Source organism: Mesoplodon mirus, assembly GCF_964341445.2.
Source record: "Mesoplodon mirus genome assembly, chromosome: 2".
NCBI classification, from domain to species: Eukaryota; Metazoa; Chordata; class Mammalia; order Artiodactyla; family Ziphiidae; genus Mesoplodon; species Mesoplodon mirus.
Window position 1 is genome coordinate 151,179,834 of NC_138977.1, and position 25,302 is coordinate 151,205,135.

Here is a 25,302-nt window from a genome sequence, read left to right on the forward strand (position 1 = left end):
TTGAAGTGATGATAATAGTGGCACTTACTTCACTGAAGTAACACAGTAAACAGGTTAACAAAAGACAATGACCATGGAGGTTTTCTTTGTGACAGTGGTATTGAGCTACTGCAAGGTGCTTAAATAAAATTAGCATCGCAGTTAAGGAAGGAAACCCCACTGACACGCACAAAGACAGGTATGTAGTAGGCCCTTAAAAAAAAAAAAGGAACATGAGTACTGAGAATCAGCAACTTGAAAGAGAAAATATCCTTTATGCAACTAAATCAGCATCTGATCTTGGGGAACATCCTGAAGCACACATTCAATTCAATTCAACAAATACTTACTAAGCAATTACTAAGTGTTGGATAATGAAGGGAATACACTTACCCAAAGGATCAAAGGTTAGAGACCTTGAAAGGTCATGAAGAATTATGACTTTGCTTTCAGGAACCCATCCCATATCTGGAGTAACTTGTCCTGTCACTTACATTGTATCACAACTTTATGTTGACTTGCCTGTCTTCCCCAAGGCTGTAAATTCCTCAAGGGTAGGGGACCTTCCTTACCTCTTCTTTGTATCTCTAATGTCTATAGTGTCAGTGTCTGATATATATCAGGGGCTAAATAAGTATTCCTTTACTTAAGTGAATTAAAGAATAAATGAAAGAATGAATGAATACGGTTTTCTCCTCCTCCACCTTTTTCCATCTGTCCCTAGGACTTATCTAACCAACTGTGTGATTTTTACTTATTTTTGTTTCTTTTCTCTATCTACTGCTGAAACATAAGCACCACGAGGGCAAGAGTGTCTAAACACAGATATTTGTTGAATGATTGCCTCTCTTGTTTTAAAGACTGCCAAGAGATTTGAAATTTTATCTGATAACCTCTTCGAAGTCACCTTATGACAGTCCTCCTTGAGATTAACTCAATTCTTGAGACATACACCTACTTTTGATTATTCTAGATCAACTGGAGCATATTTAGTCACAATCCTCACAAGAGGGTTTAGCAACTATTCACTGATCATTCTTTCCCTTCACAAGTGTGTACGCCAGCTTTCCTTCATGGGGACAGAAAAACTAGTGAGTCAGTGGCAACCTGTCAGTATACCTTTTTTTTAAAAAAAAAATATATTTATTTATTTGTTTGTCTTTATTTTTGGCTGCGTTGGGTCTCTGTTGCTGCGTGCGGGGTTTCTCTAGTTGTGGCGAGCAGGGGCTACTCTTCGTTGCAGTGTGCGGGCTTCTCATTGTCGTGGCTTCTCTTGTTGCAGAGCACAGGCTCCAGGCACGCAGGCTTCAGCAGTTGTGGTGCGTGGGCTCAGTAGTTGTGGCTTGCGGGCTCTAGAGCACAGGCTCAGTAGTTGTGGCACACGGGCTTAGTTGCTCCATGGCATGTGGAATCTTCCCGGACCAGGGCTTGAACCACTGTCCCCTGCATTGGCAGGCGGATTCTTAACCACTGCGCCACCAGGGAAGCCCGAGCATACCTATTTTTGGTACTGATAAGCTGTTGCCATCCCAACCAGTGATGCAGCCAATCTCCTCAAATTTTTGGCCCATAGGAGTGAATAGATTCTTGATCCTTTGCTTCCCACAATGCATAGAAGGGACAGCCAAATTAGTCCCTCACTGCTGGACAGCGCTGATGGAACTAAAAATAGGTTTGTAGCCCAAGAAAATGAACCCCAGGGCTGTCCAGAGTATTTTCCTGATATCTGGTGAGAGATTAAGCTGCCAGTCACGTACATGCCCTGCAGGTTCAGTTCTGGGAAGGCCTTCAACATACCATTCTGTGATTTTCCCGAATAAAATGACAGACTTTGGTTATGCCTAAGGCTGATTCCTAGATTTTTTTTTTTTCTGTGTTCACAGCATCTGGTACATTTTATTTTGTCTAACCAAAATAAAATGTTTATTAGCTTCATTTATGAAAACAAACTCACTTAACATTTTAATTGGAAACAGTTCATATGGTATGTTCAGTGGAAGCTCAGGCAAAGTGCAATAAGCAGAATGAAATATCACACATACGTCTCTGCATAAATCAACATGAAAAAGTATTTAAGATGTTTCAAATGGAAAAAGCAAGCTACAAAATAATAAGTACAGTGACAGTTCTCTGTTAAACATTTTTTCCTAAACTATTTATGTATTATTATTTTTGCAAAAATGTCATTGTTTTTGTAATACAAAACAGCAAAATTAATGATGTTTGGAAAAAAAGATAATGTTCAAAACACATTTATTTTCTAAAACACTTTGAGGTTGATTTATATCAGATAATTTCAACAAGTACAATATTTAATGAAAAAACTGTAATATAGTGTAATTGTCTCTGGTCAAATCAAAAGTCTTGTTTACAAGTTAAGGAACAAAACTATTTCTTTTAATTAAATGTAGGCTTTAGAAAAACATTCATTACACATTACTACCGTAAAAAAAAAAAAAAAAAAAAAAAGAATTCCCTAAGAATAGCTCTAGCATCCAGTGAAATCTTAAGAGGTGAACCAAAATGTTTTTTTCAATCATATTCAGAAAATCTAATGTGTTTACTTGCTTGTTGAGTCTTTTCGAGTCTGATCTTTTCGGCTTTGGTGATTAACTACAGAGAAAGAAATCAGAAATTAGAATGTACTGGATACCTAAAAAGAGAAAGATAATTATGACTAGAAAAATCTCATAACTATTAGCTTGAATAAAACTTCTTAAAAAGGGGAAGAAGAAAACAAATGAGATAATTAAGCTTAGATCAAATCAGTTACAGAGAGAACTGTCTAGATTATGGCTTATTAAACAGATATTAAATCTCTGAACTACCTAAGATCCTCTCATTTTAGTTCCAGATTACTAAAAAAATTTTCAATTAAAAATAACCATTCCAGGGCTTCCCTGGTGGTGCAGTGGTTGAGGGTCCACCTGCCGATGCAGGGGACACGGGTTTGTGCCCTGGTCCGGGAGGATCCCACATGCCGCGGAGCAGCTGGGCCCGTGAGCCATGGCCGCTGAGGCTGCGCGTCCGGAGCCTGTGCTCCGTAACGGGACAGGCCACAGCAGTGAGAGGCCCGCGTACCGTAAAAAAAATAAATAAATAAAAACAACCATTCCACCAACAAGGACCTACTATACAGCACAGGGAACACTCCTCAATATTCTGTAATAAACTAAATGGGAAAAGAATTTGAAAAAGAATAGATACATGTATATGTATAACTGAATCACTGTGCTGTACACCTGAAAGTAACACAACATTGTTAATCAATTATGCTCCAATATAAAATTAGGAAAAAAAAAACATTCCACGCTGGTAATTTTTTTGACATTTTAGGAGGCTTAAGGACCAACCTTTGTTGTTTCATAGCCCTTTGGGCCTGAGTATTATTTATCAAGACACTTCTTAAATGATGTGTGGTCTTTAATAATTATATTGTGCTTGAAAATTCATATATTATTTGAATGAGACAGCATATTTTGGGCTGAGTGCTACACAAAGGTTTGCTTACAAATTTAAAAAATATTCCAAATAAGAAACTGCTATTAAGAGTACTTATTAATTACACCCTTATATAAATACTTGAAAATTGTAAAGAAGGCAAATGAAATTATGTGGAATGCAGAAGAACCTTTAAAATATCTATATATTCCAGAAGCTTTCTTGATTAAAAAAACTTAAGGTATCTTATTTAGCTTTGGAGGAAATGAAAATTTTATTCTCTTAAAAACACAGATTCTAATGAGTATCCATTAAAATAGTTTATTTAATCTGGTGATAAGTGGCCACTGGCAGGAAATCACTTTCAGATTAAACTAAAAGCCTTTTTATCAGTGAAGTGAGTCAAAATGTAAGTGTTTAAAACTGTCACACCGATATGCTCTTCACAAATTTTATGAATTCTACCTATACCTGCTTAATATCTGACCTATCAGTACTTTGTAAAGGAAAGAACATTTTGATAAAAACATTAAAAAATTCAAATATGTTTTAAAAGCTAAAGAGAAATGAGAAAAGCCTTACTGTGTCTCCAGTACCTGTTATCTAATTTTACCAACGTGCTCAAAGTGATAGGGTACACTATAAAGATTTGGTCTAGGTAGAATGAATCAGACCCCTTTTGGCAGATCTTTCCTTCATCTTACTGATCTTTTGTCAGAGGTCTTAATTTAACTTATCTGTACTTGATTTTTATGGGTAAAAGTATCATACATAGAAAATAAAATATTTCTACCAATTCTTTTGTCTTTTAATTCTGTGTAAACTGACCAGATCTCAGGAAAGTGTCCCCAGTAGCCTTCTCCTCCACAATGTGAAAATAAGAACCAGGATTTTTTATTAGTGCTTTTCTTTCACTCAATTATGGACCAAGTATAATGTTAACTGTGGAAACAGTAGGCTGGCATGTCAGTGAGGTATTTATGCTACATTTTTGGCTGCTAATTTTTTCTAAAATACTTAATTTCCATTACTAACATGCTTGCTTCCAGTACTTCAGCTACACTGTCCTCCTAGTCTCACAATCTCCTTTCAACGCCTCCGCACTTTCTTCTTTTTCTTTTAAAATATTTTCATTTATTTATTTATGTTTTTGGCTGCGTCGGTTTTTAGTTGCAGCATGCGGGCTTCTCTCTTGTTGTGGCATGCGGGTATTTTTCTCTCTAGTTGTGGCATGTGGGTATTTTTCTCTCTAGTTGTGGCATGCAGGCTCCAGAGCGCATGGGCTCTGTAGTTTGTGGTACTCGGGCCCTCTAGTTGAAGCGGCGGGCTCGGTAGTTGTGGCACACTGGCTTGTGGTTGCCCCATGGCATGTGGGATCTTAGCTCTCCGACAAGGGATCAAACCCTTGGTCCCCTGCATTGGAAGGCAGATTCTTTACCACTGGACAACCAGGGAAGTCCCAAGGCCTCTGCACTTTCTTTGCCTCCGAGTGGAAAGCTGTGCATCTAAATTTTTTTTTTTTTTTTTTGTGGTATGCGGGCCTCTCACTGTTGTGGCCTCTCCCATTGTGGAGCACAGGCTCCGGACACGCAGGCTCAGCGGCCATGGCTCACGGGCCTAGCCACTCCGCGGCATGTGGGATCTTGCCAGACCGGGGCATGAACCTGTGTCCCCTGCATCGGCAGGCGGACTCTCAACCACTGCACCACCAGGGAAGCCCTGTGCATCTAAATTTTCCTGGCTTGCTTGCTCACTTCCCTAAGGTCTCCTCTACTGTCACCTTTGCAGAGAGAACTTCCCAGACAATCTCATCTCATGTATCCCATTATACTTTTGAGTTTTCTGTACAGCACATGTCATCATCTGACCTATTAATATATTAGCTCTAAGACTCAACAAAGAAGGGGATTTTGTTACTCACAGCTATATACTCAGTTTCTAGAACAGTGGCTAACACAAACTGGCACAAAAAATATTAATTAAATAAATTAACAAAGAAGTAAACTAAATTATGGTCTAACCCCCTCTCCTCTGAGAAGCTTCTCTGTGTGGTACCTTTTTTTCATTTCATGATATGAGCAAACTAGTTACATCCATAGCTTTAGCTAGGATTCTATACTTTCAGAGGTTTATCACACAAATCATGTGTATGATAAACCTGATGGTGTAACAGGTAAAGGAGAACTCTCCCAATGATAGAACTACTCACTGCTTTCCAACCCAATTTATAAAATTCCCTATGTCAACGTTTATTTCCTTGTCTCAAATTTAATTTGCGGAGATGGAATCTTTCTGAAAAACAAGCTTTCTGATTTCTAGTTTTAAAAATATATACAATTGGGGCTTCCCTGGTGGCGCAGTGGTTGAGAGTCCGCCTGCCGATGCAGGGGACACGGGTTCGTGCCCCGATCCCGGAAGATCCCACATGCCGCGGAGCGGCTGGGCCCGCGAGCCATGGCTGCGGAGCCTGTGTGTCCGGAGCCTGTGTGTCCGGAGCCTGTGCTCCGCAACGGGAGAGGCCACAGCAGTGAGAGGCCCGCGTACAGAAAAAAAAAAAAAAAAAAAAAAAAAAAAAAATATATATATATATATATACAATTTAAATGAAATTTCACACCAATTAGAAGGATAAGTATTATTTAACAAAATGATTTCATTTCAGTTGTCAGTTCTGGATTAATGATTTTAACATTTAAATACTCTCGAGCAGGCTTTGAAATTAACACCTCATGGACCTGAAAAAGTCCTTAAGAAGGGAGGCCTCCCCATCTCAGCAAATTCAGTCCACATTCACAGAAACAGAATTAACAAAGACCAGTAGAAAACCTCCTCCTAAATCATCTTAAATTCCAATGAATCCTAGGCTATCTAACACTGATGAAAAAAACTTAATTTTCCAATTAAAAAAAAACAAAGAATTTTATAAATAGGACCCTAAAGCAACAAACCTAGAACACAGGAGGTATGACCTTTCAAGTGCTAATCAATCATAAAAGGATGTACGTATATCTTTCCATATTTTACCTATTTTCACAATATACATTAAAAAATTGATATTAGTAATATTACTATTATTATGTGCACATAATAGGGCACAGTTATTATGTGCCCTATTTTATTCTTCTAAGCACTTTAAGATGTTCTAACCTTTACATGTATAATAATGTTTTAAAAGAATAAACTAGACAGCTTACTAGCAACAATATCTGATAAATTTAGTGTCATTTAAAATAAAATTATTGAAAGAGAGGCTTGCTTTCAATTATTTAGTGTACTTATTTAAGCTTGTTTCTTTCACTTGTCAGCTAGTCTAGAGAAAAAGGAATAAAGCTTACCGTTGCTCATAGTCTCTCAATCTTATCTGTGGAGGCTCATATTTTTAAAAAGTACAATCTAAATACATTGTGTTTTTTACCATTAAGACAATCTTTAAATAATCATTCACCACAAAGCCATAAATGAAAGCAGCCAGAAATTTAAATTACATCACTATTTTCTTTTTAAAAAAAAATTATGTACCCTTGTGTGGAAAATAATTCTAATTTCATATATTTCAAAAGCTAGAGAAATAAAAAAAACAAATATGAATTGATTACCTTCTCAGTGCCTCTTTTCTTTTCACGAGGCTGATTAAGTTTGGCCTGCCTATCTACCAAAATCTTCTGCCAATACCTCTGTTCATGGTCACCTTAAAAAAAACAGAACAAAAAAACCCACAAAAATGCTGATCATAAGGATACAGATGAGGAAACATATTCAAGGCTTTGTATTGTCAACAACAGAACCAGAATAGTCTGATTTTATTTAATGCTACTTTATACATATTATAGTACCAAAAAACCCCAACAACGTAGTTTCATTAGCCAAACTCAGAAATTATAAAACAATCACCCCACAATAAGAATTGTTAAAAAAGAATGTTCTATAAAGTTTTACCAGAAAGAATCTCTAGTTTCCAGCAGTGTTTCTTTTTAATTTCCGTATATGCATTTATTACTGCTTGAGCATCCTCAGGAGTTTTAAATCTAGCATGGCATTCTGTATCTCCTTCCAGCAAATCGACATAAACAACTTCTGAGATTACTGCCAAAGTATCCTGCGTTAGAGTTAAGAAAGGCTTAAAATAAATAATAAAAATGTTTCAATATAATTCTAAAATTATTCCAATGGTTGTACTAGAATCTATTATAAAATTGAGCTATATGTCATTTAAAATGAGGAGAAACTATCCTATATCAAACATTTCTTCTAAAATATATACAAATGGGGAATTTCCTGGTGGTCCAGTGGTTAGGACTCTGTGCTCTCTCTGCTGAGGGCCCAGGTTCAATCCCTGGTCGGAGAACTAAGTTCCCATAAGCCACATGGTGCAGCCAAAAACCAAAAACCAAAAAAAAAAAAAAAAAAAAAAAAAAAAACCGGAAAAGAAAAAGAGAAAGAAACCCCCCCCCAACAAAAACGAATGCTCTTAAAAAGTGACTTGGACAAAGTTGAGAGCCAATTTAACATCAACTCTAATAATAACTTTCCTTCCTTCAACAGCATCCTTAAAATCTTAACTGGAATGGGAATATTGCATAAGGAAAAGAGATTTGTAGAGCGGAATGTAGAAATACAACCCCAAATTCAGAAGAAGGTTTCCAAGTCTGGGTGTAGTTAAAGAGTAAAATTAAGAACAAACAAAATCGAAAAGGGATTAAGGAAGAAGGTGTGTTTCCACTCACCTGTACCAAATCACTTATGACTTAAAATATAGGTAAACTTTTTATAACCACTTGTGAAAAAAGTTTCAAGGAATATACAAAGTAGTTCCCAAGTAGTCTATGGAAATACAGATAGCTCAAGAGCTTTTATTCTCTGATAAAAATACCTAAGCAACCTCTTCTAAACAAGTTGAGTCACACAGCAAGGAAAAGTTTTACCTATACGGCCTGCTGTGAGGGCAAATTAACAAGATTCCTGCATTCCTAGCCTTTTTTTTTTCACAGCAGGTTCTACAGTGTATGCAATGCAATTATGCAGGAATGTTACACTAATTCTTAATTCATCAACTTCCATTCATAAAGCTAAAGAAATAACTGAAGGTTCCCAACTGGGGGGAAAAAGTCTTACCCACCTCACCTCCTTTAGTTTTAACCCCAAATTTCAAGGCACGACTAATTTAGATTACTTTTATTTATTTATTTTAAAACATTTATTATTTTCTTTGGCCCCGCCATGCAGCTTGTGGGATCTTAGTTCCCCAACCAGGGATTGAACCCGGGCCCTCTGCAGTGAGAGCGCGGAGTCCTAACTAGTGAACCGCCAGAGAATTCCCTAGATTACTTTTAGACATTGGATTTTTAAAGTATGACTTACAAAAAGAACTCAGCAAAACCTGGAAATATTTTTTCGTAAGAAAAATTTATAAAGTAGTAAAAACCTGTGTTTATGTACAAGCCAGGGACTAAATCTTAATTCATCCCAACACTTAAAAAACACTGCCTATCACAAAATAGGCTCTTAATAAATGTATGCTAATTCAATGAAAAAAAATTAAGAGAACTGGAGAGAAATATACCTGCTGATTCTTCCCATTTCTCTATCTAATCAGTATTAAATTTAGACACAAAGCAAGAAACTATGGTTTGAAGTGATGAAATTTTAATGTATTCATTGGTAGTAGTGAGAGTTTTATAATTAATTTATCAGACAGATTAGATTACTACAATTCAAAAGATATTTACTAAATATCCATTATAATGTCAGGCTAATCTCCGGATTTAAAACCCTTCTTAGAATGACAAATTAACCTGGTAATCACATGGGCAAGTCACAGACAGCAGTAACAATCGTAGCTCAGTTTTTGTTCCAGCAAAATGTAAGTAATTACTAACTTGGTTAATGCAGTTATTTTACGATTTTGGTGATCATAAATGAAGAATCTGTAATTGACATAATTACTATTTAGATAATAAAAGCTATTTGAGAAATATATTTAAACCTATGTCAGTCATTCCAAATAACAAACTTTGTGTAATTTTTCTGTTAAATCTTTTTCAATCTAACCACAACAGCGTTTACATCCTCAATTTTTTATCCTTCTTATTTGAAAGTCTATACTGTGACCAAACGTTGAAATGCAAGCTGGTAATACCAATTTGGGATTGACCAGGTTCTTCATTAATACTGTAATGAGAATCTAAATTTATGTGTTAGTGACAGTTACAGGATTTTAGGGGATAGGGTTTGAGATGAAGAGTGCTTACAGATGGTTACAGTGAGCAACCTTAATGGTTATGCAAGTCAAGAAATGTGACTGCTAAGAGTCTATGCAAAAGCAAAACAATATACTACATGGTGCTGATGTCAGTATCAGAATTTTAAATATATTTGCTATGTTACAGAACATGTTATATAGTTTAAAAAGAAAGCGTCTTACCTAAATGGGTGACAAGGTTTAAAGTAAATAAAATAGGGTACTCCCACTCAAAGGAATATGTGAATAAGAAAGAAATATTGCTGTGCTGGTACAAAATGCTGTAGAAGATAACTTTATAAAGTGAAAAAAGAAGACTAGTACTGTATGAATAGCAATTTAAAGTGTAAATTGTGTAGAAATAAAGATTTATTTGCATATGCCTGTAAAATTTTTGGAGCTTTGCAAAATAGTTTACACTTTTCTGTAGTTGTTGCAAATTTTTAAAATAGCATGGATTAAAAATACCAAAATTTTTTAAAAATAAAAATTTTAAAGGTTCTTTTCTCCAAAAAAAACCCTGCCTTTCTTTCAGGAAAAAAAATTCAATTCCCAAGAGGATTCACTAACAGACAAAAATAAACTAAGCCCATGGTAAGTGAAAAATATGCACATTATCCCTTTTATTCCAAAATAGTTCTGACTTGTTTTAAGTCACAAAATCTTTTAGGAATCTATTGAAAGCTAAGAGCTCTAATGAAAACAAATTACAAATTCTCTAGTTTGCTCCAAACCAGACAACGGCAGATAATTACAATTTTATTTTAAAAATAATTTCAAACCAACTCTAATGTTGATTAAATATTTTTAAAAGTTTTAGCACTAAGTATTTTCCTAAAATCTAGTTTCTCTAGATTTTTCTGAAAACAGAGGAAGTCCCGTAAAAAATGAATACTGGGAAACATTTTACTTTATCTACCCTATTAGTTATAATAACTATATAGTATGGTTTACTCATCCAACTATACAACCACCATTAAGGGCACCAATAAAAATAAGCACAAATTGCACTTTTCCTATAAATGGATTAAACTATGTTCACTGTAAATATGATCCAGTGAGGAATTTCAGTCTTTAGAATTTGCTTCAAGTCAAACTTAAGGGTTATTATGGAATCAAAACCAGTAAGCAGTTTACCACAAGAGAACAAATTCTAATTTGATTTGCTTCATTTTCCACATTCAAAACACCTTCACATGGGGGAGTTTTTTAGAGGAAAGAGAAAAAACTATCCTGGGGATTCAAAAGCATTACCCTGACTTGTTTCCTGCCAGGTAAAGGCTCAGTGCTAAGGATCTTCACAATCACACCACTCACAAACTGTGGTCCTGCTGCATTAACCTTCTCCTGGGGACCACCCTCTTCACTGTCTGCTGTTTGAAAAGAAAAAGACCAGAAATAAATCTTACACTTAATAATTTAACCCTTAGGAGGCCCACTTTAGAATAACAATAATGATTTCTCTGCCTGATTTAAATAATTTAAATTTACTCAAAGTCATTATGTTGTAAGTTACACTATTTATTGTAGATTACCATGAAGTAAAATAGAAAAACCTTTATTATTGTAAATGCAAACTTTTACCATTAGAAGAGCACTTGTAAAACCTTAAAAAAAAAAAAAAAGCTCCTTTTCAATGAACCAAGTAACAAAGTGCTTTACTCAGTGAAGAAATAAACAGGCACAGGATAATATATAAGAATATTGTATATAAATTACAATTCAAATGTGAAATTTATATTTTCAACTTACAGGAATTTAAAATATATCCTAATATTGAAGATTTCACAAAAATCTTGTTTTAATTTGTTCCTGCTTGTGGTTAATACCAAGGAATAACATGTCAGGTGAGAAATTATCTTCTTTGTTTCTACAAACCTGCTCAACTCAAACTAGGCACTCAATTACTAAATTTGATTAATAATGAAAACTGTAGAGAAAACTTATATGATTAAAAAAGATTCTGTTTAAAATGAACCCTTCAAATATTCTTATGTTAAGAATAAATCACACGTCTCGACAACTTGACAAATCAGTAATTGTTCTAATAACAATCACTGTATAATCAAGTTTTTAAAACTAAAGTTTATCATATAATAACTCAGAAAGTACATTTAGTGTAAGTACAATATAATGCTACAAAAACTATCATAGTGATGCTTACTTTTTTCATTTTTCATTTCGGACTTAGTAGGTACTCCATGGTTTGTTTCTATTTCTGACTCTGATTTTATTTGGGATATTGTTTTTTTTAAAGAAGCCATGCTAGCTTTTTGCAGTGCTAAATACTCTTTTTTCAAATCCAGCCATTCGGTCCTGTAATGAAAAAACACTGTACTTTTAAAATAGTGACAACAGATCATTAAATAAAAAGTAAGTTATCTAATACAGACATTCAGTGACTTACAATCACTCCTCCTCCCAACCTTTCTTCCTTGAAACACTTACACTCAAATTATTTCCTGAGTTCTAAGTCCATCTGGCAAACAAGCAAAGGGGAGTTCCCTTTGCCCCAACATTCAGATTAAATGTTTTATATTTGCTGATTCAATTATTGAGTATGTTTCAAATATTTGAATTGATGAAACTAAAAGTATTGAATTAATTAACTAGTAACATTTACTAGAAAAGTCAGTCAACTCTGGGGAAAAAATGAGAAATTAAAATTTAAAGATTTGTTAAACTGCTTCCAATTTGAGAGACAACATTCCTTAGTATTTACTTGAATCAAAAGGAATTTCTAAGAAGAAAAAAACACCCCATGGAAGCAATTTATTTATTTACATACATTTAACGTGTAAGATGTTTCTTCAAACAGCTAGAGCTCCTCCAGATAGAAACACAATGCCTCGCCAGGCTCTGCAGGAGCACTCATTGTTACCCTAATCTATGCCATCAAACAAGCAGATAGGGGATTTTTTTTGTTGTTGTTGTTAAAGAGAATATCTGTGGTAATGGTTTTAGCTGTTAACATTGACATCTGTATACTTCAAAAAAAAAAAAAGTATCCAGACCCACCCAGGACCATACATTCCCTGAGAGCTGATACATTAGAATAACAAAGGGCTCTTGTAATGATTCTCTGAGATAAAAAGGCAAAAGGAATTCAGGAGTTAAGAATAGTATAAATAGAAGTACCCAAAGTCCTTGCCTTTTAACCCTCCAAGAGGAAAACTGGATTCTTTGGAAAGTAATCCAGGAAGGTTAAGAAAAACTCTCTTCTAAAAGGTATGCCATTTGCTTTCTTCTACTTATCTCTCACCCCTCGAGTAGATGGACTCCCTTTAACTTTAACATGGAAGTACTTTCTGTGACTTTTAAAATAGTAAGTGCTTCCATGTTTTAGTAGAAGTGAATCCAAATTATGCCTCCGGATTTGAGATGGCAACCTTTCTAATTTACAGAAGCCAAGGGGATCCCCTTTGCTTTAACATGGGGGTACCTGCTGTGTAAAACAAAAGTAAGTGCTTCCATGTTTCAGTGGAGGTGTCCCCAAACCGACACTTTCAAGGATTCAGATCTATTTTTATAGGATAAATTGTCGAAACTGGCTACTAATGAAGCTCTGAAAATAAAATAATGAAAATACAGCATTGCTTGTTTAATTTTGAATAAAGGATAAAAATATATAATCCTTACGATGAAATTTTACTTAACTTAATAGACCTTTGTCGGACAGGTCCAAACTGACGCGTTTGTTCTGATCCCAGATTATTTTCTAAATTTCCTTTACAGGTCAAAGGACATTCATGATTTTTATTTTTCTTCCCAAGACTGGGCTCCCCACCACTTAAACGTGGATGTACTTGCTTTGAAACTAAAAAAGTAAGTGCTTCCATGTTTTAGTGATGGTAAGTCTTCCTTTTTCATTTTAACTTCAAGAAAACTTCAGGAGTACTTAACTGAATGGCCGGTCTATGGTACATTAAAGCTGTACTTCTAAATCTATTAAGGAACACCCTCTACTTTAACATGGAGGCACTTGCTGTGACTTGATAAAAAATAAGTGCTTCCATGTTTTAGTGCGGTGGTTCCTTTTTAAACCCCAATCGTGTTATAGCAACTTGTCTGCAGATCATGGCTTCAGGCCATTACTGTTGCTAATATGCAACTCTGTTCAATACAAATTGGAATTGCACTTTAGCAATGGTGATGGAGTGTGTCAACTGCCAACAATATAATTTGTACCGCTGACTTACTTTGATAGTACTCGTAATGGTATAACCTCTTCTCCCATTTTATGCCTCTCTTTATGTTTTTTCTTATGCTTTCTTTTTGCTTTCAAGAGGGATCCATCTTTTATATCTCCAGTGTCTTTTTCCTCTTCGGTAGAGACTTCTAATTCTAAATTAAATAACAATAAAGATGTGAGTTAAGAAAAAAAGAAAACCTTATTTATCGAATCGTAAGCTGAAAGTTAGAAATACCTTTGTTTTCTTTACAAACTTCTGAAGCTTCTTTTTTAATGTTGTCTTTCTGAGCCACTTTTTTAAGTTTTGATTTGGGAGTTAGGTAATCTGCATCTTCAGAGCTACTTCTCTTTCTCTTCCCTGTTTTGCCTGAAGGTAAGCTGGATACTTCAGTTCTTTCTCGTTTTTTCTTCTTCTTTGTGGGTGGCTTTTGGGGTTCAGTAACCTCTACCTCAGAGCCCTCAGATGTGGTCCTCGATCTTTTTTTACAGAAGCTTTCCTTGCTTGTGTCCATATTTGACTCTTTGGTCTGGATACTGTCGTCTTTCTTCATTCGGACTTTTTTTTTCTTTTTCTTTTTCTTTTCTTCTGTAACAATTTTATCTTTTTATTATTTATTATTTTACTTCAACTACATCTACTTTAAAAATATTTAATAACTCACCAGCTACCCTAAGGGCAGGAATGGGCTTGTTTTTCACTGTCTTGGGAAATATACCAGGTTTTCTTGGAGCTTCCTCTGGTGGGTTATTAAGAAACTGAAATGAAATAAAATTTTGTTACTATTTAAAACAGTTGGTAATTTTCTTTTCCTTTCTTTTAGGTTCTGGACCTACCTCAATAGCTTTTGCTGCTTGTTCTTTTGTTTCAAATTCCACAAAGGCAAATCCCTTTGGATCTCCAGTAGACTTATAATGTGGTATACTTATATAAACAACATTGCCACATTTCCCAAATACTCTTTCAATCCAGCTGTGATTAACATTTTTGGGAAGTAATTCCTATGATAAATTAGAAGCAATATTAAATAAAATGTTAAATCTAAATAAATTTTTACTTAACTGAATATTAAAATGTTTCTGTTTTTTGGGGACGACACTTCTGAGCTTTTCCAGAAAAATGGCTTACCACATATACAGTCCGCTCATCCTCATCCTTTGGTCTTTCACCCAGAGGCTTTTTTCTCCTGATTCTGGTGCCTTCTAAATCCAGCTTTAAAACAGTACATAAGGTTAATACACTAATACAATATTATGTGACATAATAAGTTGTAACAATTCTTACCTCTACAACAGCTGAATTTTTCAGTGCTCTGGCTATTAACTTTCCATCAGTGGTCAATTTTTTCATTTTGTTGAATGACACAAGAAGTGATATATCAACATCTAATGAAAACAAGTTAAAGTGAATAAATATAATTAAAAAGAAAACATTAAAAAATAAACCAGCAGGATAAATGGTACTTGGGATGAATTTAATCTTCCCCTTAAGTTAGGCACAGCCCTACTGGTCACGGTTATACGTTCATAACAGAAAACTGATACAACTTCCCTTCAAAACTAGTCAAAGGTTTTGAAATGAGGACTAGGTAAAATGCCTTTCTGTCTGAATCCTGCACATACCTCCATGCATTCTCAAATAAACATACGTGGTAAATGTTCATCTGCTTTGAAGTTGCTAGAGGCCTAGTGAGTCTTTAAAAATATAAAGGCTATAAAAAGTGATCTGCAATAGTTCTCGTAAAATTATACACATTACACAAGCGTAGTGTATTTGATGCTATATACACTATATTATAGAATTACATACACTATCTTAGAAGTAGATACACCTCTTAAAACTAGTTCAATTATACACTGAAGCAAACTTACATCCATCTCTAGATTTTTCTATCTGCTCTCGAAGAAACCTATCCTTGTGAAGATTTGCATCTCCAAACCAGAAGTCCACCTGCTTTGCAATATCTGCAAGCACCTGTTTTACCCGAGACCTTTTCTTTTTTTCTACTTCTTTTTTCTTTTCAGTGTTTTCCTCTTCCAGTGCCTTTTCTTGATTTCCACTTTCAGTTTCCATTCCTGTCAACTGGGAAAAGGTAAATATCAACTCAGTACAAGTAATTAGTAATACAGAAAAAATGTTTAGTTTAGCCTTTGTCTGAAGGGAAATGGACTCAAATTTGACTGCCAGAGAACAAACTTCAGGGGAACACTTCAGACATTTTCACCATCAGCTCAGGAGACTTTCATTGGCCTTCTTCAGTGTTTAATTTTTTTTTTTTTTTAGTTCTTTCTCGTTCACTTCTCATTTGGCCTCGTTTTTACTTTTAAAATAATTTACCTCCTGTGTTATGGAGCATAGCTTCAGTATTTTATGTCTTAAACTGCAGAACCAGATTAGCCTAGTATAATTTATGTCTACATTTATATCTCAAAGTATAACATTAGGAACTGAAACATTCTTCGTTTTGAGAAACCTCAAAAAAGTTATTCACATTTTAAAATACAACTTCTAATGAAATAAAAATTGATTCTTGATTTTTAAAAATGTTAATTTGTTTACTAGAAGCAGAATTCAACTGGTAAGTCACAGAATCCACCATCTCTTTTTCAGGTGACCTTCCTGTCCCAGTGTTTATTTCTTGGGCAGCAACTTTCAACCCCCTCATTCCGCAAGTCACTGTGCATGCCTCTTTGCTCCCTCCGCTCCAGCCATGCTGCTTTTCTAGCTGTTGGTACAACCCGTCTGGCAAACTCAACTGAGGGATTTTTGATCTTGCTACTCTCTCTAAAATTATCCCCTAGATAACATGGCTTGCTTCCTCACTTGCTGAAGTCTTGTTCAAATGTCACCTCAGTGAGATCTCCCATAACCCTATTTAAAACTGCAAAGTTCTGGACAGATACTGTATCTCTCCAGTCTTTTTTCTATTGCACTTACAACCTTCTAATATTACTATACATTTGTTTATTCTTTATCCTTCCTAGAATGTAAGATTGATGAAATCAGATTTTTGTCTCTTGGTTACTGATGAACCCCCAGTCCCTGGTACACAGTACTCATTCAAAAATTCGTTGAATGCATTGTGTCATCTTAGTTGAATCACTAAAGGTATGCACACAAAAATGAGTAGATGAGCAAAGGCTTAACATGAGGCCTGGGGTGACGCAGCCTTGCATAAAAATAACCTCAGTCTCCCATAACATGTTTTTTTTTTTTGAAACAGGAGCATTAAGACAAATGGGGAGAGTTTCATCTGTCTCCTCTGTCACACTGGGTTGGGAGCTGCTTTAGTTGGTATGCAGTCCTTAAGGCTGTGACCAGAATGACACAATAGATTGGTGGGCAAAAGGGCTAAAGCTTTTACATATCAAGGTGACCCAAAACACCGTTTGCCTTTATCTGTGGAAGCCAAACTTGTCTACTGTAGATGGGGGGGCTGGGGGCAGGGGAAGCAGTGGACTTGGGTAAATGCTGGGGCTAGGCCTCCAGATGAGTTGAAGATTCTGTCCCTACTGTATCTTCTGCCTTGTATCCTTTAAAGCTCAGTAAACACAGTATTAGATTAAAGCCTATTTGTGTCTCCTGAGTCTGACTGTCAGCTAGAATCTGTCACTGCAGCAGTGATGCTGCAGACAGTAACAGAAATAGTGGTTCAAAGTGACATCCAGTAAGAGGGTACAAAGCCATTAATGCATTTCACTTCAATCTCCAAGTAAATGTGCATTCTCACCAAAGTCAATAGAAGAGTATTCTGGTATTTTTAGAATAGGCTTCTGCTGATTGGTTAAGCACCAATTTTTTAAATATACAAGTAATGAAGTATTTATTTAGATGATGCTAGCATAACTCATAAAATGGAGGAATGTGTCAGAATTAATCATTAGAAAGACAATCAGGTGTCATTCAGTGCTGCATAACCACAGTCCTCACCTTGTACTCCCACTCCAACCCATCCTGTCAGGCTTTCCTTTCCACCTTTCTAATAAAACTGAAAACAATTATCTCCGCTGTCTACCGGACCTCTCAGCAGCATACACAGTTGGTAACTCCCTCACTGAAAACATTTTCTTCCTTTAGCTTCCAGGCGTATTCTTCTCAATTTCCTTTTCTGGACCCTCCTACTCTGCTCTACCTTTACATGCTGCCTAGGATTGCATTCAGTCCTGAGCCCCCTCCTTATGTACACAGACCTCCTTTCAGAGGGCGTCTGGTTTTAAGCTCCTTGGCTCTATGCTGATGTTTCACAAATCTATCTTCTCCCTGACTTTTCCCATTAGCTCCCCCTTCCAACATGGAACTGTCCATTTGACCTCTTCACTTGTTTACTTCTTGTGTATCTCAAGCTTAAATTGGCAGAAATTGAACTCTAATTTTAACAAACCTATTTTTTGCCTAGTCTTCCCCACCTCAGAAAACACCTGTGACAAAATTGCTGAGAGGGCAAAAACACTGAAATCCTTCTTAATTCTTCTTTCCTCACACCCCACAGCCAATTAATTAGCATTTGTTAGCTCTACCTTTTCGAAATACATACTGAATATGAATCTTTCTTATTTCTTCCATCACAACCACCTGTTCCAAGCTATCATGGTGTCTTGCCTGAACTTCTGCAAACACACCCTAACATTTGCTTGCTTCTACTCTTCTTCCATTATCATCAATTCTCCAGATAGCAGCTGGAATAATCATCTAAATATGTAAATAAAATGTCAATCTCTTGAACAAAATCCTCTACAGGTTTCTTATCACACTCAGAATAGAATCCGAAATCCTTACTGTGGCCTATAGGCCCTATTTCATCTGGCCTGGGGATCTCGCTCTAACTTCATCACTCGCAACTTCTTCCAGGGTGCTCATTCCAACCACAACACACCATCTTTTTGCTCCTTTTTAAACAAGCTAAGGCCATTCCCATATCAAGGCTCTAACTACCCTGCCACACCTGCAAGGATTACTTCCTGGTTCATTCAGGTCTCTGCAAATGACACTTTCTCAAAGAGGCTTTCTCTTTCACCCAATCTAAAATATCCTCTCCCGGCCAACCTTAACCCTACCCGCCCCCTCAGTCACCACTTACTACACTGTATCCTCCTAGCCCTACCTGGAATTATAATTCTATTGCCTGTCTGCCTCACTAGAATATAAACACTATGAAGGTAGAGACTTCAGTGTGATCACAACCTCAGCATTTGTTGAATAGTTAAATAATATATCTAAAAGGATCTAATAAACTGTAAAGTGTTAAGCATTTCAAGTTATTTTGTTAGGGGGTAGAATTATAAACAAAATACAAATGTAGGGTATGACTGTCACTACAGCAGGATCCACGCTAACTTTCCCTTCTGAAAAAACTACAAATTATAGAGGGCAGCTCTCCCATTTCTTTGCATTGTCAAAGCCACCATCTAAGGAAATAGTGGACAGAACTGCATAAGCACAGAAAGTCACAATTCTCCCAGAAATCAGACTCTTCCCATCATTCTCATATCTCAGCCCAGATACTCTCCTTCTTTCTTTCTCCTAAAGATTTTTTTGTGGCTTGGAGAATTTACTTCAGAAAATCTTGCCTAGTGTGAATAACACTCATCTGCAATTTTCGATCTTAAAAATATATTCTATAGATAATCAAATATACCTTCACTTTAGGGGAAGACATGAATTAAACAGGAAATAACAAGCCATGGTACAAGTTAGCTTCCCTACACAATGGTTGCAGAAGATCAGGAAGTTACATGGCAGTACTTCTGTTACAATTTTGATCTTCATAGTTTACTTTCTCAATGTCCTATGATAACCTATGATAACAAATATGTGTGCTGTCATTCCATACATTCCAAATCAAACTTATTATCTTTCCTACCCATGACTGTTCTTCTCACCATCCTCATTTTATTTAAGGATTACATATTCCACTTAGTTAACCAATCAAGCTATTTACTAGCTGTATGGATTTTGAGCAAGTTACCTCATCTTTCTATGGTCTATAAAATGTGAATAAAAATTATACCTGCATAATAAGAGTTGTAAGAATTAATCAAAATAAATAAACCACTTCCCATTGCTGCTATATAGCACACACTCAATAATATGTAAGCATTATTATTTATTATCATTTTATCATTTACCAATCTGTTATTAAGTCCTATCAATTCAACCTTTGGAATGGCTCTTATCTCCATCCAGTGTTGTCCACAACTACTGTCACTACAATATGGAACTAGTTTATAAATTGTTCTAGAAGTCATCCATCTTTCACAGAAGCTGTGTAACTTGTCTAAAACACAGATCTAATTTTCTGACTGTGACATTAAAACTTTCAACATTAGAAACTCCTCAGTACCTTCTAGTAACATAATCTGTAGTTTTAAAAAATTGTTAAATGAATGAACTGGTTTCATGGGCTTTAAACAAATAAAAGTTACTGTGTAACAATGCCAGTTACTTTACATACATTGTTTTAAATCCTCATAATCCCTCTAGGTTCTTTTAACTTATTTTTACAAAGGTTCAAAGATTAAGTGACTTGGCTAAAGCTAGCTGGGTAAGTAAGCTCAGGTATGCTTGACTCCCACACTGCCTACCTTTTAGTAGACCTTCTTGCAACCTGTTACCATGCACTCTATGTTCTGACTCAGAAATCCTTAATCTGAAGTCCATGGAATTTGCGATGGATTTCAAGAATTCATGTGAATCCCATGAAATTTTCAAAAGATAAATTTTAAAGAAAAGGTGAAATCATGACTCTTCTACATATATAAAATGAACACGTGTCAAATATTTTATTTAAGCAATCAACCAGGGAACTAGCCAAGTGTTAAAAACCAGGAGTTTTTAACTCCTGGTTAAAAGGAGTTACTCAAAAACTCCTTTTCAAAGGAGAACTCAAAAATTAGACACGCACAAGTACAAGCAATCAGGAATGTTGAAATGAATTTGTTAAAATAGATTGCAATACTAATCAAGGCAATAATTGCAAGACTGATTTCCATTATTGTTTTCTACAACTTACACAATTGTAAAATAGCTCAATGACAATGAAAGGCAGAGATAACCTGGAACAGTGAGCTAGACAAGACACCACATATATGTGTGTGTGAATATATATATAGGCCATTTCAACGTCTTCCACAATTTTTCTTAGAAAAAGTTGTAGCAAAATGTTTTGACACGTACATGCATTTTCCTGGGATGCTCATCCACAGCTTTAAAATAATGTTTTAAAAGGAAATGGTGTGCCCAAAAGGTTAAGAACCATTGTTCTAGTCACAGCTGACTCTTCAGCAGTACCCACTTTCTTGTCTCTTGAGCCTTGGCTTTAAATGAGTCTTCTCGTCTTCCTTGCCTTATAAACTCCTATACAATTTTCAAGGCCCAGGTTAAATGGCATCTTACTCTTTCTAGCCTTCCACTACCACATCTCCCGTAATCCCTCCTCATCTGTTTTCCCTTAAGTAAGTCTATTATCGTACTCGGTACACTATTTAACGCTTATTATTTGTTCCTTCCATAACTGGATTTTCAGCTCTCTGAATGACAAGGACTAGAGTTCTGAGAAAGAAAATGACTTAATTTTAAAATACAAGTCCTCACATTCGCTTTTAGCCAGCAAAACTCGAACCTGTGAAGTAATGCAATTTCACTTTTGACTACTGCCCCTCTCGGTACCCGTCCTTCCGCACGGAAGCCGCCAAACGCTGGACGGCCCCGAACCTTCCAACACCGGACAACACGCGCCCCCAATCACTGAAAATTGGGAACTACAAGGGCTGCCGGAGGACTTTTGCGCGTGCGCACAGAACACTAGGACAAGCGAACTGATGGGTTGATGGGAGGGGGCGGGGTGAGAAGGACAGATGATAGAATGGGCTGCATAAAAAAGAACTGAGAGGATTCAGACCTCACCCAACCTGGGCGACCCTATAGTCCACTTAGAACTTACTCCGTCCAATTCCCAAAATACAGGGCCAGAGACTGCGTCCTTCAGTCCTTCCCGTCTCCCGATCCTTAAAGTCGTAGTTGTTTTCGCGTCATAGGAGGAGCGACAGCGTTCTTCCGTACGCCTCGGAAAAGACAGGCCCAGCGACTGTGCGTCCGTCGTTTACGTCACAGGCGTGGGCTGCCTCAGCCTGCGGGGCGGGACATCGTAGAAGGCGGCCGCTACGGAGGCTCGCAGACGATAAAGAATTTGATTGGCGGTTTGAAAACGGCGGTTTGAAAACGACGGTTCTCGCCGGAGCGGTGGCGGGCGGGCTAAATATTGGAGCTTGATGTGGTGTGGTCGCGAGTGGATGACGTTACGGCTTTTCGCGGGAAACGTTCGAAAATGGATTTTGTGCAATAGATGGGTGAAGTGAGCTGTTTCACGGAGTTTCCGGGGAGTAAGGAGGGTTAGGCTGGAGTTTTGAGCGAGAGGTGGTGTTACTGATTTTGGCGCGACTGGACGAAGGAATTTGCTCCGCCAGAAGCGGACCGGTAAGGAAGCCGTGTGGAACCAGGATTGGATCACAGGGTTCTCGGACAACTTGTAAGAATTGGTGTCTCCTCTTCACCGCCTTTCCCAGCCCTTGCTTTGCAGTTCCCACATACGTGTGAGAACCAGAGATGGTTTTGCTCTTTGTTTTTAGGACTGACAAAGGGTCAATTCTCCACTGTCATTTGGTTACACAGGATCATGGTAATTAAACTTTGGCAAATGAAATATGAGCTTCTTTTGGTTATCTGGACTGGATGCTTTCTTAAAAAGCTATCGGGTTCGTGACTCTTAAACTTTTAAATCTGTGAATCATTTAGGGATTCGAAAGATCTTGCTTGTTCCAAAAGAAAAGGACCAAAGATATCTCGTCGTACTTAACAGAAAACATCTCATATTTTAGTGATAACACAGAATTTTATACATAAGTCTATAAAGCAGCACAATAATGTATGTGTGAAGATATGTATGTATTTCTGTACTTAAGTATCACAGAACATCTGGGGTCTCCATGCCAAAAACTTATTTGCACATTAAGCTTTCACCCACTAGAGGTGGGTCAACACTTGAATTGTTTTAGAGATATGGATAGATGAATACTTTCAGAAAGTTTTTTATCTTTGCACCTCACTGAAATATATGATGCTTTTCGCTAAAATCGTTTTTCCTGTTTAATTGTAAGAAAGGGGTGTTGACTCACCTTTGAATGTGGGAATTAGGGCTTCTTCTAAATATTTTAAGATCCAGTTAGCCTTTTTTTTTTTCCGATGTCTAGTCCTATAAACTAACTTACCACATATATGAGTTTGGACCTCCTCAGTTCCTTTTAAATTTTAAACAAGTAATATTTCTAATTTAGGAAAACAATGGGAAATTTTATTTTGCAATTTGTAAATAGCATATAAGCAATCCTAAATTAGTAAATACTGGATTTCTAATATGTAAATTGTGGTGGTAATAACTACTTTTTAGGATTATGAGACTGATAAATATATGTAAAGTATCTAGTCCCATTCCGGCCTGATACAGTAGGTGTTCAACAAATAGTCACATAATGTAGTTTTTGTGAATATGAGCACCATAATTTAGACTACTTAATTTTGAATTCTGAATCTGCCATTTATTTACTTCATGATCTTAGGCAGATTGCATACCTATTATACCTATTCAGTTTCCTTTTTTGTAAAATGAATATAAAAAATAGTATCTATACCATAAGGTGTGAACATTTAAAGCATTTTAACAGTGTCTAGCATATAATTGCACTGAGTAAATAACAACTGTTATTAAAGGGACCTAATGTTAACAACTGCCACATGCCAAGCATTGTTTTGACACCATGTAGTCTTACCTACATGTATAGGATGTCTAACCCATTCAGTGGCTAGAAGCAAGTTGCTATAAAAGCAGCAGTGAATGATGTATTTCTCTGGACCTCTCTATTATCTTCTTGGCATTCATTGGGCATCTAGCAATCCCGTGGGCTGCAGGGGAGGGATATCGGATATGGGAGTTGTATTTCTGAAACGCAGTGCCTCTGTAGGTCTGGGTCCTGTCCTGTGCACTGTGTCATGGGGCAAGTATTCACATCTCATTTGCGTACCCCTTGCCACACCCCTTCTCCATTTGGCAGCCAGAGCAATCTTTGTAAAAGCCAAGTCACATTATGTAATCTTATTCTTAAAATCCTACCTTGGCCTCCTACTGTTTTTATAGAAAGTCCAGACAACTTAGCATAAAACGGAAGGCCCCTTGAATCCTGTTATTGCTCACTTTTTCAGTGTTATCTCTCACAACTCACTATCTTACACTTGATTGTACTGGAGTTCCTTGATTATGCCTTGCTGTGTCTTCCACAGGCTTTTGGACATGTTGATTCCTATTTGGAAATACCTTCCCTGGCATTTTTCCTTGGTTAATGATTATTTCAGTTTACAGCTTAGATATTATGTCTTTCAGGAAACCTTGTTTAATACCCTAGACCGAGTTGGGTGCCTCTCCTGTGCTTATTCCTGACACATTTTATTGTAATTACCATTTATTACCCTGCTATACTGAAAATTCCTTGAGACTAGGAATAGTATTTTGTTCAGTTTAGTATCTCGGCCTAGCACAATGTCTGGCACGCAGTAAGTACAAATATATGTGATTTATAAATAATATGTAGGTGGCCTGTTTTTATATATTTTATATGTATATAGGATGAATTTAATCCAGAATTGCAAATTATAGCTTTATTGAATCCGTCTGGGTTTCAAATTTGAGCATGTATCACTATCACCTGCAGGGCTTGTTAAATTACAGGCTATCCAGCCCCAACCCCAGACTTTATAATTTAATAGGTCAAGACCTAAGAATTTGCATTTCTAACTGGTTCCCAGGTGATGCTAATGCTGTTGGCCCAGGGACCTAAGGCAGTGGTTAAAAATAACCTTCTTGGGGCTTCCCTGGTGGCGCAGTGGTTGAGAGTCCGCCTGCCGATGCAGGGGACGCAGGTTCCTGCCCCGGTGCGGGAAGATCCCACATGCTGCGGAGCGGCTGGGTCTGTGAGCCATGGCCGCTGAGCCTGAGCGTCCGGAGCTTGTGCTCTGCAACAGGAGAGGCCACAACAGTGAGAGACCCACGTACCGCAAAAAAATAAGAAGAAGAAGAAGAATTTTCTTTGGCATCTCTATTTACTTCTTCAATTCACCCTCTGATTTTAGATTTCCAAATTTGTCCACAGTAACAATTTTATCCAATAGCGTAGGATAACTACAGTACTCACTGCAATGATATTGGAAAGGTTTTTCCTTGGAGAGGTATTATAATGTATATTTGGTCTTAGATACTGCGTTATATTGACTTTAAAATGTAAAATGAAAAATTTGAAATGCAAGAGGGCCATCTTGTGGTGATGGTAGCAATTCAGAAAATTTTAAAAATTGAAGCTTTTTCTGTAAAGAATCAAGCTTGGGGGGAAGGGAAGAATCATATTTTCTGAT

The 25,302-nt window shown here is 36.6% G+C and overlaps 2 protein-coding genes across 4 annotated transcripts in view; one reads left to right on the forward strand and one right to left on the reverse strand.

Moving 5' to 3' along the window:
* Nucleotides 1–2,272: 2,272 nt before the first annotated feature.
* On the reverse strand, nt 2,273–21,939 carry LARP7 (La ribonucleoprotein 7, transcriptional regulator). Of its 2 annotated transcripts, none has more exons than XM_082629719.1 (13): nt 21,788–21,939; nt 15,720–15,930; nt 15,133–15,233; nt 14,977–15,060; nt 14,685–14,849; nt 14,513–14,606; nt 14,086–14,433; nt 13,858–14,002; nt 11,823–11,974; nt 10,913–11,031; nt 7,357–7,516; nt 7,017–7,108; nt 2,273–2,592 (listed from the first exon to the last, which is right to left on the reverse strand). In XM_082629719.1, the coding sequence occupies exons 2-13, from the start codon at nt 15,919–15,921 to the stop codon at nt 2,512–2,514; spliced, it is 1,743 nt and encodes a 580-aa protein (XP_082485845.1). In that variant the 5' UTR covers nt 15,922–15,930; nt 21,788–21,939; the 3' UTR covers nt 2,273–2,511. The 2 variants fall into 2 exon arrangements, with proteins under 2 accessions (XP_082485845.1, XP_082485846.1); XM_082629720.1 differs by having other exon boundaries at nt 2,274–2,592; nt 14,086–14,436; nt 21,788–21,937.
* A 225-nt stretch (nt 21,940–22,164) lies between these two features.
* The window catches only part of ZGRF1 (zinc finger GRF-type containing 1), a 72,321-nt gene continuing 69,183 nt past the window's right edge, over nt 22,165–25,302 (forward strand). Inside the window, exon 1 of one of the 2 annotated variants that reach the window (XM_082631047.1) lies at nt 22,165–22,372. The gene's annotated coding sequence lies outside the window, so the exon portion shown is untranslated. The remainder of the gene's footprint in view (nt 22,373–25,302) is intronic. The other variant, XM_082631048.1, reaches the window with a different exon arrangement.